Source organism: Musca vetustissima, unplaced genomic scaffold (assembly GCF_032173495.1).
Source record: "Musca vetustissima isolate MV318-11 ecotype Yass unplaced genomic scaffold, APGP_CSIRO_Mvet_v1 utg13852, whole genome shotgun sequence".
In the NCBI taxonomy this organism is placed as follows: domain Eukaryota; kingdom Metazoa; phylum Arthropoda; class Insecta; order Diptera; family Muscidae; genus Musca; species Musca vetustissima.
Window position 1 is genome coordinate 11,571 of NW_026885536.1, and position 17,838 is coordinate 29,408.

At 34.8% G+C, this 17,838-nt stretch overlaps 1 protein-coding gene across 1 annotated transcript; it reads left to right on the plus strand.

Annotated features, from left to right (window-relative positions):
* The first annotated feature begins 1,380 nt into the window (after positions 1-1,380).
* On the plus strand, positions 1,381-13,896 carry LOC133332782 (protein bicaudal C). Its single transcript, XM_061541156.1, has 12 exons — positions 1,381-1,633; positions 1,761-1,810; positions 1,875-1,944; positions 2,007-2,086; positions 2,164-2,490; positions 2,559-2,684; positions 2,846-2,956; positions 11,712-11,819; positions 11,883-12,045; positions 12,126-13,093; positions 13,242-13,587; positions 13,655-13,896. The coding sequence occupies exons 1-12, from the start codon at positions 1,390-1,392 to the stop codon at positions 13,894-13,896; spliced, it is 2,835 nt and encodes a 944-aa protein (XP_061397140.1). The 5' UTR covers positions 1,381-1,389.
* The last annotated feature ends 3,942 nt before the right edge of the window (positions 13,897-17,838 follow it).

The window sequence follows — 17,838 nt, forward strand, 5'->3', positions numbered from 1 at the left end:
CAAAGAAGTAGACCTATGTCCAATATGTTTTCCAAGGATATTATTCAACCCATGGGCTACAAGAAATAACAAATTATAGTCACTTTAAAGGCAAAATTTCGTAAAATTAAAAAAAGGCCCAAAATATCAAATAACGTGTAAAACGTGTCAAGAAAACCCTGAAAATGCCAAAATTTAATAATTAGGAACATTTTTTACCCAATTAGAACTCAAAATGTGTTTAAAATAAATTTTATAAATGACAGCCAGTTAAAATGGATGATTTTCCTCTAAAAAAGAGGACGTATAGTAATCTTAGATTTCGTATATTTGTTCGATTGACACAAAATTTTGCTCAGCATGCTGAGTTTAATCCAGTTTGATGTCTGTGAAGATTTAAATATAGGTCCGATGTAATAGGTGCACCTAACCCCATATATTTTTCCGATTGTGAGCAATTTTGCCTAGCGCACTTAAGTTCAGTTTGATGTCCGTGAAGTTTTGTTGAAATCGATAAGGGTGCACCAAACTCCCAATATTTATCCGATTGAGACAACATTTTGCGAAGTTTAATTGAAATCGGTTCAGATTTAGAAAAAGCTCCCAAATATATTATCGTCCGATTTGATGTTAATTGTGTACCGAATAACCTGCTTTCAAATCGAACCTTTTTAAAATTGTAATAACTTTGTATAAATTGAAACTTAAATTTAATATAACAACTTTTCCGTTCACCAATTTTCTTCTATATTGTTTTTGTTGCTGTCTACCCTATGTCAATTTTTAAAAATGACGATAAATCGTCAAATCTGGCAGCCCTGGTCCAGGTAGACGTATGCGAAGTTTAATTGAAATCGGTTTTCGATTTACACGAAATTTGGAAGAGTAGAGTTTGGAAGAAGTGTATTAATGTTGGAAAACTCGATTTGGATTTATATATATCTCCCATATACATTTTCATCTGATTTTATGAGCACTGTGTGCACCGCACTGTGCTGCAGCATACCAAATGGTATATGCCACGGTTGCTCAATTAAGTCCAAATTGACCTAATTGGATTTTTCATAGATTTTAGAATGGATTGTGTATATTCCATTAGGTTCAAATATTTATGAAGATAACACATTAAGTTTCGCCCGATTCGATTTCAAATATCCTTTAAAGATGATGTGTCTGTTTTATGTATGTTCTGTTGCATGTACCCAAAGTGGCGAACTGGTTACTTATTGTATAATGTTTTTAACATATTATTTTTATATATTTCATTTCAGCAGTACCATTTTCCACTACACAAACAACAAAACAAAAACACAATACCATTTTTTTCACTACGACATACCTACTTTTTGGCGCTTCTAACAAAAATCTAACGACTTATATCTTCACACGTATATTGTTACTTCGAACATCATGATTTCCTGTATCAACAAACTATTGTATCCGACTGCAGCCACTGTGGCTGCAGCATCGGCCGCAGCAACACTGGCCTCATCGAGCGGTGCTCCCAGTGAAACACAAAGTGAAATATCATCGGTGGATAGCGATTGGAGTGACATACGAGCGATAGCATTGAAATTGGGTGTTTCGAATCCCGATGATTTACATACGGAACGTTTCAAAGTTGATCGACAGAAATTGGAGCAAATGATAAAAGGTAAGGAATGGATGAATTAAAAACAATTTTCTTGAGATTTTTTGCGGGAATTATTTTGAAGAAAAATTAAAAATATTTTTATTGTTGGCTTTTTTGTCCATAATAATTTTGTTCGACAATTTTTTAGCTGATAGCTCCATAGAGGGTATGAATGGAGCTGAGTATTTTTTCGAAAGCGTAAGTATCAAATGACTTCCAAATGAAGTTTAGTTTATTTATTTAACTTCTAATATATTTTTAGGTTATGAAAACTACTGAAACATATATAAGCTGGCCTTGTAGACTTAAAATTGGAGCAAAGAGTAAAAAGGGTAGGTTCTAATTATAAACCCCATTTGATCTTTAAATGAATTTTGCATTTTTTTCCTTTAAGATCCTCATGTACGCATTGTGGGTAAAGCCGAGGAAGTAGCTAAAGCTAAAGAACGCATTTTAGCTAGTTTAGACTCAAGAGTAAGATTTTTTTATATCAGATCATTTTTATCCCACTTACACAACAACATCAATTCACGTCTTGTCTCTTTTTTTAGGGCACCCGTGTTATTATGAAAATGGATGTCTCTTATACCGATCACTCCTATATTATAGGACGTGGTGGCAACAATATAAAACGCATAATGGAAGAGACCTCTACACATATACATTTTCCCGATTCGAATCGTTCGAATCCAACGGAAAAATCAAATCAAGTTTCTTTATGCGGTTCACTGGAGGGTGTAGAAAAAGCCAGATCATTGGTACGTTTATCTACACCATTATTGATATCATTTGAATTGCCGGTAATGGCAGCAGGACGTCCACAACCGGATAGGGATACACCGTATGTAACGATGGTCGAGCAGAAATATAATGTGCAGGTTGGTTTGAAATGTTTGAGTATATCTATTACAATGCGGTCTTTCAAAATCGTATGTTTTCCTACCAGGTCATTTTCTCATCTCGTCCGAAATTACACTCATCCCTGGTTTTGGTTAAGGGCTCAGAAAAAGAAGCTGGGCACGTTCAAGAAGCTACACAAACGTTGATAAATTTTTCATGTGAAAATATTGCGGTTTGTATAAGAAATCTAAACAGTATATTTTTATCATAAAAAGTATAATTTAAAATGTTAATTTCAAAGTTACATCCTTCCTTATAACATTTTTAAATTTTTACCACTGTAGAATGGTTTCAGTTTTGCTAACATTTCGTATTTTCGTTCGTTTTTCTTAGAGCCAAATTTTAGTTAATATGCAATTGGAGATATCACCACAACATCACGAAATTGTTAAAGGAAAAAATAATACCAATCTACTGAGTATTATGGAGCGCACAAACACTAAGGTAATTTTGTTCTGCTGTCCACACCTTTTAATTTGGATTTCTACATAATTTTCACATGCAAAGCATATAAAATGTAATTAGGGAATTCTTATTAAAAACTTTATTATTAATTATTATTTATTATTACTTTGATTTAGTAGTAATTTAGTATTATTATTTTGAGTGGAATTAAAAATATTGAATTGGAAATTTAAATTATGACATTTGTAATATAATTAATTCCATGTCAAATTCGAATTATTACAATAGTAATTCAAAACACAACAAAACAAAAGTACCGGTCGCATTTATGATCAGAATTGGATGCAATTTGGTACAGTTAGTCCGATTGGAATAAAAATTGTCGCAGCTTACTGAAGCTACTATGGCTTCAGTACGCTGCGAAAACTGTGTCAAGTTTTGTTGAAATTGGTTCAGATTTGGATTTAGCTCCCATATAAATTTTCGTGCACCAAAGACCAAAAGTTATGCCGATTGGGACAAAACTTTGCACAACGTACTGATGTTACTATAATCTAAGGGATGCAAAAATTCGTTGAAGTCGGTTCAGATTTAGATATAGCTCCCATATATATATTTATACCCTTATCCACAGTGTGGTACAGGGTATTATGTCTTTGTGCATATGCTTGTAACAGGCAATAATAATCGAGATAGACCCATGGTTCCTTTTGAGAATATGCATAGAATCACTTTCTGAGTCGATTTATGCATGTCCGTCTGTCCGTCCGTCCATGTATTTTTGTTAACAAAGTACAGGTCGCATTTATTATCCGATTTGAATAAAATTTGGCACAGGTCACTTAATTGGCCCAAGGACGAACCCTATTGAAAGTAGGAAAAATCGGTTCAGATTTAGATATAGCTCCCATATATATTTTCGTCCGATTTAAGGTAAATGGTGTACCAAAGTCCCTATATATCTTTCGGATTGCACGAAATTTGGCATAGAGTACTGAATTAGGTCCAGAATGATGTGTGCCAAGTTTCGAGAAAATCGGTTCAGATTTAGATATAGCTCCCATAGATAGTTTCGTCCGATTTAAGGTAAATGGGTCACCAAAGTCCCTATATATCTTTCCATTTGCACGAAATTTGGCACAAAGTACTGAATTAGGTCCAGAATGATGTGTGCTAAGTTTCGAGAAAATCGGATCAAATTTAGATATAGCTCCCATATATAGTTTCGTCCGATTTAAGGTAAATGGTGCACCAAAGTCCCTATATATCTTTCGATTTGCACGAAATTTGGCATAGAGTACTGAATTAGGTCCAGAATGATGTGTGCTAAGTTTCGAGAAAATCGGTTCAGATTTTTATATAGTTTCGCCCGAATTTAGGTAAATGGTCTAACAAAGTCCCTATATATCTTTCGATTTGCACGAAATTTGGTATAGAGTCCTGAATTAGGTCCAGAATGATGCGTGCTAAGTTTCGAGAAAATCGTGTCAGATTTATATATATTTCCTATATATATTTTCGCCCGATCTGAGGTAAATGGGGCTGCAAAGAGCATATATATATTTCATTTTGCACGAAATTTGGCATAGGGTACTGAATTAGGTCCATTAGTGTGTCAAGTTTTCTTGAAATTGGTTCAGATTTACATTTACCTTCTATATATATATTTTCGTCCGATTTTAAATAAATGGTACACTAAAGGCTCATGCCTTGACCGATTGACAGAACGTACAGAAAATAATAAAAATTAATATCTAGCAAGTTTCCTTGAAATCGGTTCAGATTAGCTTCCATATATAATTTCGACTTATTCATGTTGACTGTACACCAAATAATCAATGGGTGCCTGATTGATACATTTTAAACAGTGAAGCATACCAAATATGTTGTGTAATGTTTGCTTTAAATCTATTTACAAAATTTAGAATATGTTGCAGAATGGCATGTGTTGGAATTGATGTTAGTCGGTTTACATATTATCTGTATATCGCATATTTAAGTTCGTTCAATTTCATGTCAATGTAGTATATCTCCAAAGTGCTGAAGGGTATCATATAGTCGGCCCAGTCCCACTTTACTACTTTCCTTACTAGTTTCGTATGATTTTATGTTAATGGCTCACCAAGACCCAATGCTAAATCGATTGGCACAAATTTCTGAACAACGTACAGAAGATTGTATAGCTTAACGTGTGTAAAGTTTTGTTGGAATCGGTTCAGGTTTAGATATAGCTCCCATATATAGCTTCATCTGATGACCCAATGTTATGCCGATTGTCACAAAATTTTGCAAAACGTACTGAATGTCGTGTTTTGTTGAAATCTGTACATATTTGGATAAAACTCCAATATATATATATATATATATATATTTGTAAGTAAATGATGCACCAAGGACGCAAAATGTGGACGATAGGAACAAAACGTTCTGGAATTAGTATAACCTAACGTGTATATCTTTAATATATATTTTCATCCAATTTGAAGTAAATGGTGCACCAAACTCCTCGTGTTTGTCAGATTGACATGAAATTTTGCACAACGTGCAAAATTGAGAATATAACGACTTAATTGCGTTTTGTAGAAGTAAAAAAATTGCACCTATATATTTCCGACATACTTCGTGTTAATTGGGATCCAAATATTCAATGGGTGTCAAATTATATTTGCTTTCAATTGATTTACATCATTTTGTCCTATTGTAATAAACGAATGACATATAGTCGACTTTACTACTTTTCAATCCGACCTGACTTTTTCCGAAATATCAGAGAAACTGGATTGTTCAACAATAGAAGCGTATATCGCAATCAAACATTCAAAAAAAAAAAAAAAAATTATTTCAAAGCATCATACGAGGGAGATTCAGATTGACATTCCAAAGGACACATCGATTAATAGTTAATATGAGAAAAATTTATCCTGGAAAAAGGATCCAAGGATATGGAAAAATTTCCACACCAACTGGGACTACACATATCCATAGGCACAGTAAAACCAGTAAGGAAAGTAGTAAAGTCGGACTGGGCCGACAATATGATACCCTTTACCACTTTGGGTATATTCTACAAATGTCTCCAAACAGACTACGCCTTTTCGAAAGAACATTGACAAGAAATTGAACAAATCGGACTGGGCCGACAATATGATACCCTTTACCACTTTGGGTATATTCTACAAATGTCTCCAAACAGACTACGCCTTTTCGAAAGAACATTGACAAGAAATTGAACAAACTTGAATATATGATGTTTCTGGAAGCTATGCTAAATTTCATTTCATTTGGGCATGTTTAGAGTCGTTTGCGAATAATGGGACAAATTTATGTAAATCGATTTTATTTACATAAATTTTCTCATTCAGATACCCGTTTGTAGTATATATGTAAGCTGTGTCTGCATCTGCACCAATTAACAAAGGCTATAGTCTCAATATTTACCTAAACTCAATGAACATACAAATGGGAGCCATATCTAAATCTGAACCGATTTCGAGAAAATTATATGTCAATCGTACAAACTTTCGGCATTTTGTGCATAGTTTACATAAAATCGAAGAAAACTATATATGGAAGCTATATATAAATCTGAACAGATTTTTACGAAGCTTAGCAGACATCAGACTAGACTCAATTCAGTACGCTATGCCAAATTTCGCTCAAACCGAAAGATATATAGGGACCTTGGTGCACCATTTACATAAAATCGGACAATCTTAATGACAGCTCATCGCCCAGGCGAAACGGCTGAAGCTACAAGCTTGAAATTTTGAGTGTGGATTGTTGTTGGTGTGTAGGCGTGAGATAAGGCTGGGTTTTTGGAAACTACGAAAAGTACTAAAATGTACCAAATATGGTACCCTTTGTATTAGGCGAACGGGAAGAGCTAGAATTCTGAAATTTGGAATGTGGGACACTGATAGAAAGTTAGAAAGATGTAAAAAAGGGTTTTTGGAAATTCAACCTATAAGTGTACTAAAAGTACTAAAATTAGTTCAAATTGTATATATATACATATTGAACTTATATAGCTGGAATCTTGAAATGGGCTATAAAGACATCTTTGGAAATTCGTATTTATGTGTACGAAAAGTACTAAACGGCACTAGATTTGGTACAATTTGGATTTCGGTGAGCGGAGAGAGCTGGAAACCTAAAATTTGGACTATTGGTTGATGTTGGAATATAGAATTAAGATATGGAAACACAGTACTTATGTATACTAAATTGTATTATATTTGGTACAACTTGATTACGTGTGAACGGATAGAGATGGACTCCAGAATTTTGGAATTAAAATTACTTTTGGAGTGTAGATTTAACATACTTTAAGAAATTTTTAATTATAGAAACAAAAATGGTACCAAAAAGTTTCCAAATTGTTTTTGTGCGAACAGATAGGGCTGAGATTTAAGAAATTTTTAATTATAGAAACAAAAAGTTCTAAATGGTACCAAAATGTTTCCAAATTGTGTTTGTGCGAACAGATAGGGCTGAGATTGAACGGATGGAACTGGAATTTTCAAATGTTGATTTAAGATTATTATTGGAGTGCATGACTGAGGTATTTTTGAAAATTCATACTTTGGGTACGAAAAGCACAAAATTTGGTACAATTTGGACTTTGGTGAATGGGTAGAACCTGAATGTTGCTACTAAGATTGGGAAAAGGAAAAGTACAGAATGGAACCAAATCTGGTACAATTTTTGAACAGATAGAGCTGAAATTCTTAAATTTGGATTTACGATTGAAAGCAGGTTTGGAATATTGAGATTGGTTTAGTATATGGGTGCGAGAAGTACAAAATGGTACCAAATCTGGTATAATTTGGTTTTTATTGAACAGACAGAGCTGGAATTCTTAAATTTGGACTATTTAAAAGCAGGATTGAGATACATTTGAGTATGAAAAGTACTAAATGGTATTAAATTTGGTACAATTTGGATTTGATTGAATCAGGAGATTTTGAATTTAGATTCCTGTTGAAGTGTAGTATTAAGGGACAGAGCTGGAAACCTAAAATTTAGAATATGGGTCACTGACAGAGAGTTGGAAAGAAGTACCAAAATTATACAGTATTCACGATTTCCATATGAAATATAATTTTTTATTCCCTTTTTCGCATATGAAGTAGCGGGCACTTAGCTAGTACTATATATAACAGTTATATCTAAATCGGAACCGATTTCCACGAAATTAAACACACATCACTCTAGGCTCAATTCAGTACGCTATGCAAAATTTCGTGCAAATCGATGACATATAGGGAAACTATATATGGGAGTTATATCTAAATCTGAACCAATTTTCACGAAACTCAGCACATATCATTGTAGACTTAATTGGGTATGCTATGCCAAACTTCGTGCAAATCAAAAGATATTTACCTTAAATCGGACGAAAATATATAAGGGAGCTTATCTTAGCACACATCATTCTAGGCTTAATTCAGTACGCTGTGACAAGTTTCGTGCAAATCGAAAGATATATGAGAACTTTGGTGCACCATTTAACTTAAATCGGACGAAAATGTATATGGGAGTTATATCATAATCTGAACCGATTTTTACGAAACTAGGCTTAGTTCATTCTAGGCTTAATTCAGTACGCTTTGCCAAATTTCGTGGAAATCGAAAGCTATGTAAGAACTTTGGCGCACAATTTACCTTAAATCGGACGAAAATAAATATGGGAGCATTATCTAAATCTGAACCCATTTTCACGAAACTTAGTACACATTATTCTAGACTTCGTCTAGCTAGACGAGGATCTCAATCCACCGATCTAGAAACTGATGACTCAATCAAACCATCCATATGTCTTTACTATAGGAATTTTAAGGCATTCTTTGACGAAACAGCCTGTGAACTTTGGCACAACGAACCTAGGTGCAACGTGTCAAGATCCATTTGGCCGACTCTGTCAACCAAAAGAACGCGCTCACTATTGAACCTTAGCCGAAATTAGAGTGGTGACAGGAATCATCACTGGTCACTGCAACATCAGGGCCTTTACTAGGAAATGGGACCTCGATGCAATTGATTACTGTACACTCTGTGTTGACGAGGAGGAGACGGAGACAATTGAGCATATCTTGTGCCAGTGCCCAGCCCTGGCTTACAGGCGGCACAGACTAATGGGTGCTCATTTTCTACCTAGTCTCAGCCTCTTCTCAACAACCAAACCTGCTCTAATCTACAGCATAATTAGAAACATAAAGTGGTTAGGAGCACACAACCTTGGCACGTAACACTTTTCTGTCTGACTCATAGGACCATCGGCCTTCACTCCTTTAATTCACTAATCTTCTCTCCCCTACAGATCTATCTCTTGTCTCCTCACTTGGCTGTATATCTTCTTGTGGATGATCACAACGGACCTAACCGGTCTCAGAGTGTTGCAGTCATACATGTGACTGCACATCCCCAAACCTAACCTAACCTTCTATACTTAATTCAGTACGCTGTGCCATATTTCGTGCAAATCGACAGATATATAGGGACTTTGATGCACCATTTACCTTAAATCGGACGAAACTATATATGGGAGCTAGATCTAAATCTGAATCGATTTTTCCCAAATTTCATCAAATTCGAATCAAAAATGCTACCTGTACTTTTTTTACAATTTAGCATCTAAGTACGGTCAGAGGAACGGACAGACGGGCGGACATGCATAAATCGACTCAGAGAGTGATTCTATGCATATTCTCAAAAGGAACCATGTGCGTGTTACAAACATATGCAGAAAAGCATAATACCCTGTACCACAGTGTGGTGAAGGGTATAACAAATGGGAATAATCCCCTTTAATGAGGTAACAACATGCAGTTTAAATATAATGCAAGTGTTTAACTTTTTTGAATCAATGCAAAGAATTGTCTCATTAAATTGGGATATCGCGACTGTATATCTTCTTGATCAGGGTAAAATTGTAAGACGATCTAACCATGTCCATCCCTCTGTTGTAATCATGCTATTTTCTTAAGGAATTTGGTGGGTTATATTGGTCCATATTTTTGGTAACCCACATATAATGGTACCCCCTAAATTTCTGTATTTTGGGAATTTTGAGCGCTCTCTATAAAAAATGATCAATATAGGTCCACTCTTTTGGTTAGCTCCCATATAACGGTGGCTGTAATTTGGTATGCTTAGTTATAATTGTGTGCCAAATCTTCCTGCCAAAAATTGTCAAAATTGGTCGAGTATTTTGGGTAGACCCCGTAGAATGTTACCCCCAAATTTCGGTACTTTGATTGCGTTTTTCGAGCGAATTATATTGTATCTTCGATTTGTATTTAGTAACGAATGCCCGTATTAATAAATGATTAATATTCGGTCTCTTTTTGGGGGGAAACTCCCAACAACCCCTTTTTATACCCTGCACCATAATATTATATATTAAGTTTGTTTTCCGTTCGTAACTCATCGAAATAATCATTTCCGATCCTAAAAGGTATATATATATTCTTCATCAGCGTAAAATTCTATGACGATTTAAGCATGCCCGTCTTTTTGTCTGTCTGTTGTAATCACTCAGGCCTCTAAACGAATCGACATAGATCGCCAATATTTTGCAGGTAAAGCTCGATAATGGGCTATATCTACTATTAGGCATAGTCGCCACATAACGGTACGCCCTAATTTTCGGTATTTTGTTGATTTGTAACGGAATATGGATATCGGTTCCCATTTAAGCATAGTCCCCATATAACGGTACCCTCTAATTTGCGATATTGTGGGGCTTTTGAGCGAATTTTTCGAACGAATTACACATAATTTGGTACTTTGTGTTCTTGTTGGGTACCAAATCTTCCTAATAAAAATTATTAATTCAAATTGGGTAGCCACTCTATTAAAGTACCTCCAAGTTTTCGATATTTTGGGGGATTTGGGCATGATTTCCAACCGAAATGGCCGTAATTTGGTCTTTTCATTTTGTACATAATATCTACCTACCAAAAGTTATTAATATTTGACCCTTTTTGGAGGTAGTTCCCATATACCATTCAGAATGATGTGTGTTAGGGTTTATTGAAATCGGTTCACATTTTGATAGATTCTCCAAAGATTTTATGTCTGTTCTATCGACAGGATTTTGTACATATGGGCATCTTCTGAACTTTCCATACTGGTTTAAATTAAAATATTTAAGGATATGTATAGACCAGACTGAAGATGTTTGGCAGTGAAACAAAACGCGAAACGTGCGTGAACTGTTTAAACTATTATTGCCAACAATATAATTCCTTAAAAATCCCTCTTTATATTAATTTTCCTACGAGTTAATCCAAATTTATTACTAAAATTTAAATTAAATGCATTTACACAGCGTACCACCTTAGACATTAGCTTCCAAAATTCCACTAGAACCCTTATGTGGACTTTCTTCTATTAGTAGATGTCAAATTTGCTAGAAATCGTTGAGACCAGTATCTCAGGAAATATCGATTTCCGAAGTTCATTATGATAATTATTTCAATACGATTCGGTCCTTAAACTGGATTTTAGACATTTATTTTTTGCAATGTAGACATTTTCATATTGTAACATAGGGCATAGTTTGCCAAAAAGGTATATGAATGTACGGACTGAATGAAGTCGATTCAAATATGAAAGGTTTCACCAAAGATGCTACATCTGACATTGTACAAATACATCTAAAATCGTCAGTATAAATATTCTTGTAGGTTACAACTAGATCCTTGTATGTATCCATAGTAGTTTGGGCTATGTTGTAGTTGACCCAGTTCGACTTTCGTCTTTTTCTTACTAATTAAATATTTTTTTATAGATAATATTTCCCGATCTATCTGATATGAATGTTAAACCATTGAAAAAATCTCAAGTGACTATAACAGGGACCATAGAAGGTGTCTATAAGGCACGACAACAATTACTTGTGAGTAGACCTATATTTGTCCACACATATACATGTTTATATTTTCTAACAAAAAATACATAGGGTAATTTACCGATTGCCTTAATATTTGACTTTCCCGACAATCAAAACGATGCCTCTGAAATAATGAGCCTTAGCACTAAATATGGCGTTTATATAACATTGCGCCAGAAGCAAAGACAAAGCACTTTGGCCATTGTTATTAAAGGAGTCGAAAAGTTTATAGGTAAGTTGAAAGGTTTGTAAAATATTATATACATACACAAATTCATATTTGTTTTTTCTTTTACATATTTTTATCGACAGACAAAATCTACGAAGCCCGTCAAGAGATTTTACGTTTGACAACACCCCTGATTAAGCCGGAAATACCGGAACGATATTTTATGCCACAGGACAAAGATTACAATTTGGCCTATCGCACCACACTGACAGCATTATTGGCTGGCTATAACGAAAGTCCCAAGACTCCAAATGTAATGCCGGCCACAACCGGACACATATCATTGTCGCCCTATGGCAACAATAACAATTTGTTGCTTAACAATAACAACAACAATAATAATCTTTTGAACAACAACAATAATAACAATGCCAACTTAAATCAGTTGAATCGACAACAATTCGGTGGTCTCTATCCCACCACACCGACAGGCATTTGTTCGCCAACGCAAAAATATTTGCAGATACATAATAGCAATTATGCTAGGCAGCAGCAGCAACAACAACAGCAGCAGATTCAACCTCAGCAGCAGCCACCACATCTGCAACATCAACATCACAACAATAATTATTTACAGGTACTGCAGCAGCAACAACAACAGCAGCAACATCACCATCATCATCAACAACAGCAGCAGCAACAACAAATTCAACAAACACAAATGCAGCCACCAAATCATATGATCCAGGCACAGCAACAACAACACGTGCCACAAACTCATAACATATCACCACGCAATAGCTGCAGCAACAACACCAGTGGCTATCAAAGTTTCAGCAGTAGTACAACATCATTGGAACAGGCCTATCCACCATTTGGTAATGCTTTGGGTGTTAACACCAACAATGGAGTCAATGGGCCATCTCTGCTTAACGGAAATCGACCCTCACCATTCTCACCCGATTCAAATTATAGCAGTGAGGCAGGTTGCAGTCGTTTGGGCCGGCGATCCAGTGATGGTGTTCTATTGGGTTTGGGCGCTTCAGGACCGATTGGACCTATGGTACCCGGTAGCGCTGAAAGTTATCGTAACTCTCACTATGACTTGAAGGTAAGGGTGAAGGGGTAATTACAGTCATTTGTGATTAAGCCTCTTTGGTATTAATCCTCTTCCCTCCTCCGACATTCTAAAACGATTATTTAGTTTTACCCTCGTGTTCAGACCAGCATTCAGTTTCTAATTTGCCTTTGCATTACAGCACAATCGTACTTTTGATTTTGACATTAAGCGCGCCATGGGTTTCAAGGCCATGGAACGTCCACCAGTTGCTGGAGAATTACGCACACCCACACCCAGCTGGATGGGTATGGGTTTAAGTCGCACTTCACCAGTTCCAATGGAAACAGTTGATGATCTATCACCGTGGCATCGTGGACCAACTGGTTTGGGTGTAGGGGGTGGAGCTGGACCTCTGGTCTCACCTTATGGGTTGGGTTCAACAACGGGTATTGTTGACTCAACGCCAACAAATCGCCGACTTCAATTGACCCAATACAAGGATATACATTCCTTGTTGACATCTCTGGGTTTGGAACATTACATCAGTAAGTGTGTGAACGAGAGAGAGGGAGAGTGTGAGAAAATTACTTTTATTTTGTTGCTCTTTTTTAGAAATTTTCGTTTTAAACGAAATCGATTTGGAAATGTTTATGACCCTTACGGAGGAGAATCTTATGGAATTGGGTATAACAGCCTTTGGAGCACGCAAGAAAATGCTGGTTGCCATACACACCTTGCAGGCCAACGAGGCAACCACTTCAACGATGCCGCAAACATCATCGAATGCATCATCACCACGATTTTCAGGTTCGGCTGCACCTGGGGCTGAACGTAGACCCTCAAATCAGTGGTAAATCAGCTGAAACTGCTGAGTATTTTTTCCAACAAAAGCTTAAATTGTAAATTGTGAAGGAAAATTTTTTGATTTTCTTAAAAATGAGATCTTGCTCCCCCAAGCGGGATCTTTACAATCTTCAGGAAATTAGAAGTTTACAATTAAGGGTTTTTCTTTTCATTATTTTTCATTTTCATATTATTTTTTTTCTTTAGTATTAAATTTTTGCATGCCTTTCTATATAGAAACATTTCTTATTAATTTATTAACTTTTTTGAATTTTTTGAAATATTTACAAAACTATTTTCCATCTGAACAAAAAGCCCCAAAAAACGATAAAAAAAGACTTTCTTCGCAACATGAAATTCTGTAGAAATAAAAATTAACCCCATACAATTTTTATTCTTCTTCAAAATCTCTACACAATAAAAACATACATTTTGTAAAGTAATCAACTATTGTCTTATGAAATTTAATTAATAAATTTTATAACACATAACTTATAACAAAACTACAAAAAAAAAATTAAACAACAAAAAATCAACAAGAACTTTTTTCTGAAATTCACCAAAAAAATTATGACTTATACTCGTATTTGTACACAAATTTCTTCAAAAAAGACAATAGGTTGGTCTACTTTACAAATTTTGTTTTCCTTTGTAGAGACCACCACACTAATTGATTGATGATTTAATATTTCATTTTTTGATCTCATATTCCGAAGTCTTTATCCAATTTTCTATTTATTTAATTTATTTTCTTTGTATTTATTTTTTATTCTTATTATAATTTATTTTTTATTACTATATATTTATTATTTTTTGTAACGAAGTATTATTTTGAACTTTATCCATTATCATCAAAACCATGAACTTTGAAATTTGAAACCCACCCACACATTTGTATCATTTTGTATTTATTAAGTTGTAACTACTCTTCTCAAACAATTGTTAAAACAATAAATTGAAAACAAACAAAAAATTATGAAATTGAAAATAAGAAATAAACACAACTAAATCTTTTCAGATAACAAAACAGAACTTTTTTTAATTCGCTCGAATTTTAGGACAACACCAAACCCTGGGTTAGCATCTCCAGATTAAAACCACATTAACTCTATGATCAATAACCTGATAAATTTGTACTTTTTTTTTTGCTGAAACATTTCCGATAATGGATATATTTGGATTAAACTTTGAGGAATCATTCTTTAGATTTTATTACTCATAATTGATAAAACAAATTTAAATATATCCCACACATATTGTTATTGGAAAATAGTTTACCATAGTTGTAGATCAATAACCGTGGTACCTGTACCTATCAAAAGTTAGTGCTGTTATTCATTCAAAAATGGGACTATCGTGCGGTTTTATTTTGTAAAGTAGTCTATAAGAATATAAGCTAGATGTATGAATTAAAAATTATATACATTAAAGGAATACAAATTTAAATTCATGTTTAAATTCTAATCTATCTCAAATAAAAACAAGTGAAAAAGCGTTAAGATCGGCCGGGCCGGACTTTGGATACCCTCCACCATAGATATACTGACAGGTACTAGAAATGAAAATATAGGAAACATATCAAAAAGTGGACCTATACCGACATTTCTAAAAACGGATTATGTAAACCATAGTGTAAACCATAATACAAATTTCTGAAAATTTTAATGGATAATTATATCCTCAGCCTTATGGCTAATGAGGGTGTATACACTTTAACGGTGAAAATGTGCCTAGACGAAATATTGGTTCTAGACCCCATGTTCCTTTGGACCAAATCCGTTTCAGAAAATTTAGATTTCATTCAAACTTTGCCCATCTTATTATTTCTTCCAAACTTAGTTCAAATTCGAAGATGGGGAATATCGGTCCACTCCTTCCGGAACCTCCACACAGCGGCTAAGTTCTAATTTTTTAACTCGCTCTCCTCCGCAGATGAAATGATTGCAACAGAATCATAGAACCAAACTCAAAACGCGGAACAAATTGCATAACTATTTTAATATAAAAAGGGGTTACATGGGGACTACCCCAAAACGGGAGTGAATATTAATAATTTTTTGTAGGGGAATTTTTACCATATACGACCACAAAATACCAAATTTCAGTGAATTCGTTTGAAAAATATGTGCCCCCAAAATATGTGTGTCCTTAAAATAGGGGTACCCTTATATGGGGGCTACCCGAAAAAATTGACCTATATTTATAATTTTTAGTGGAGATATTTGGTACCCAATAACAACACAATGTACAAAATTTCAACGAATTCGGTTGAAAAATGCGCCCAAGAACAAGTCATTCGTTTGTTACAATGGGACAAAAGTTGTAAATCGACTTCAAGCAAATATAAATAGGACATCCGTTGGACTATGTCTGAACTTCTAGAAAATGCAACTACGTTATTCTATGCTAAATCTTGTACGTTTTGCAAAATTTCATGTCAATCTGACAAACACGAGGATTTTGATGCACCGAAAATATATATGGAAGCTATATCCAAATATGAAGAGATTTCAACGAAATTTGGTGCGTCAATTACTTAAAATCAATCAATAATATATAATTGAGCTATATCTAAATCTCAAACGATTTTCACGAAACTTGGCAGACATCACTGTAGGCGCAATTCAGTACCTTACGCCAAATTGCGTGCAAATCCAAGAATATTTAGGGACTTTGGTGCACCATTTACATGAAATCGGACGAAACTATATATGTAAGTTATATCCAAATCTGGATCGATTTTCTTGAAACTTGGAAGACATCATTCTAGTCACAATTCTGTACGTTATACCAAATTTCGTGCAAATCGACAGATATATAGGGTCTCTGCTGCACCATTTACCTTAAATCGGACGAAAATATATATGGGATAGGGTTCGTCCTTGGGCCAAACAAATTAGTTGTGCCAAATTTCATTCAAATGCGTTTCAATACGTTTTTCAACCAGAAGTTCAGTATTTTCAATACGTTCTTCAAAAAAAAAAAAAAAAAAATATATATATATATATTTATTAGCGGAAAAAGTATGGTATTGTCCACCAAGGGTTACGACATGACTCCATATGTCACTCCATATTTTCGGATGTCGCCACTGATCTTCATCAGTTACCTTAGTTTTTTGTTAGGGATATTCCCCAAGTGGTTATTTATAACTAACATTTATAACCCTGTATCAAATCGTAGTATTTAGCTTATCAACGAGCTCGTCTACTTCACAACTACCACGGAACTCAAACTTTCGACGGATGTTATTTCGAGCCTGGGCGATATTTCGTTATATTTGCACCTCCTTGACCGATTAAAGATCAACAGCACATTTTCCTTACACTGACATATTCTAATTCCCTTCTAATTACTTGTCCATATTCCCTTCCCTTAAGTTTTGTTGTAATGTTCGGCTTGTGGCCTATAGATCGACTAAAATAACACACACACACAAAATTAAGTTTTCGGTCCACTTCATGTGAAATTTTTATGTGATCCTTACCAAAAATTATAGGCGTTGTCCTTGACCAAAACTGGTTCCTCTTGGAAAATTTTAAAGCGAAGCGCTATATTTCCGCCTTCTAGTGTGGTAATGGGTTACTAAATAATATCTGAATACGTAAGCACCTATAAATATTTAAGTTTAATTCCCACATCCGAGTACATACGACGATATACTTGGTATCAATTTAAAGGTCTACCACTCCTCTTGAATATACTGCCAAATTCTTCGGTCTATGTCCTTCAGGAGTAAATATACACGCCATAGAATACAAATTTTGCCATTTTTCACACAAAAGCCATTTGACCCGCTAATTAAAGACCGATCTTTATCAAAACACTCATGCGGATTCTTTGGCCCAATCCCCTTCTCCGTGTACAATTTCTTCCCCTAAATATTACCAAAAATGGTCAGCACCCATCCTACATGCAAAATTTCGTTAAGATTGGTTCTTAACTGTGGCCTG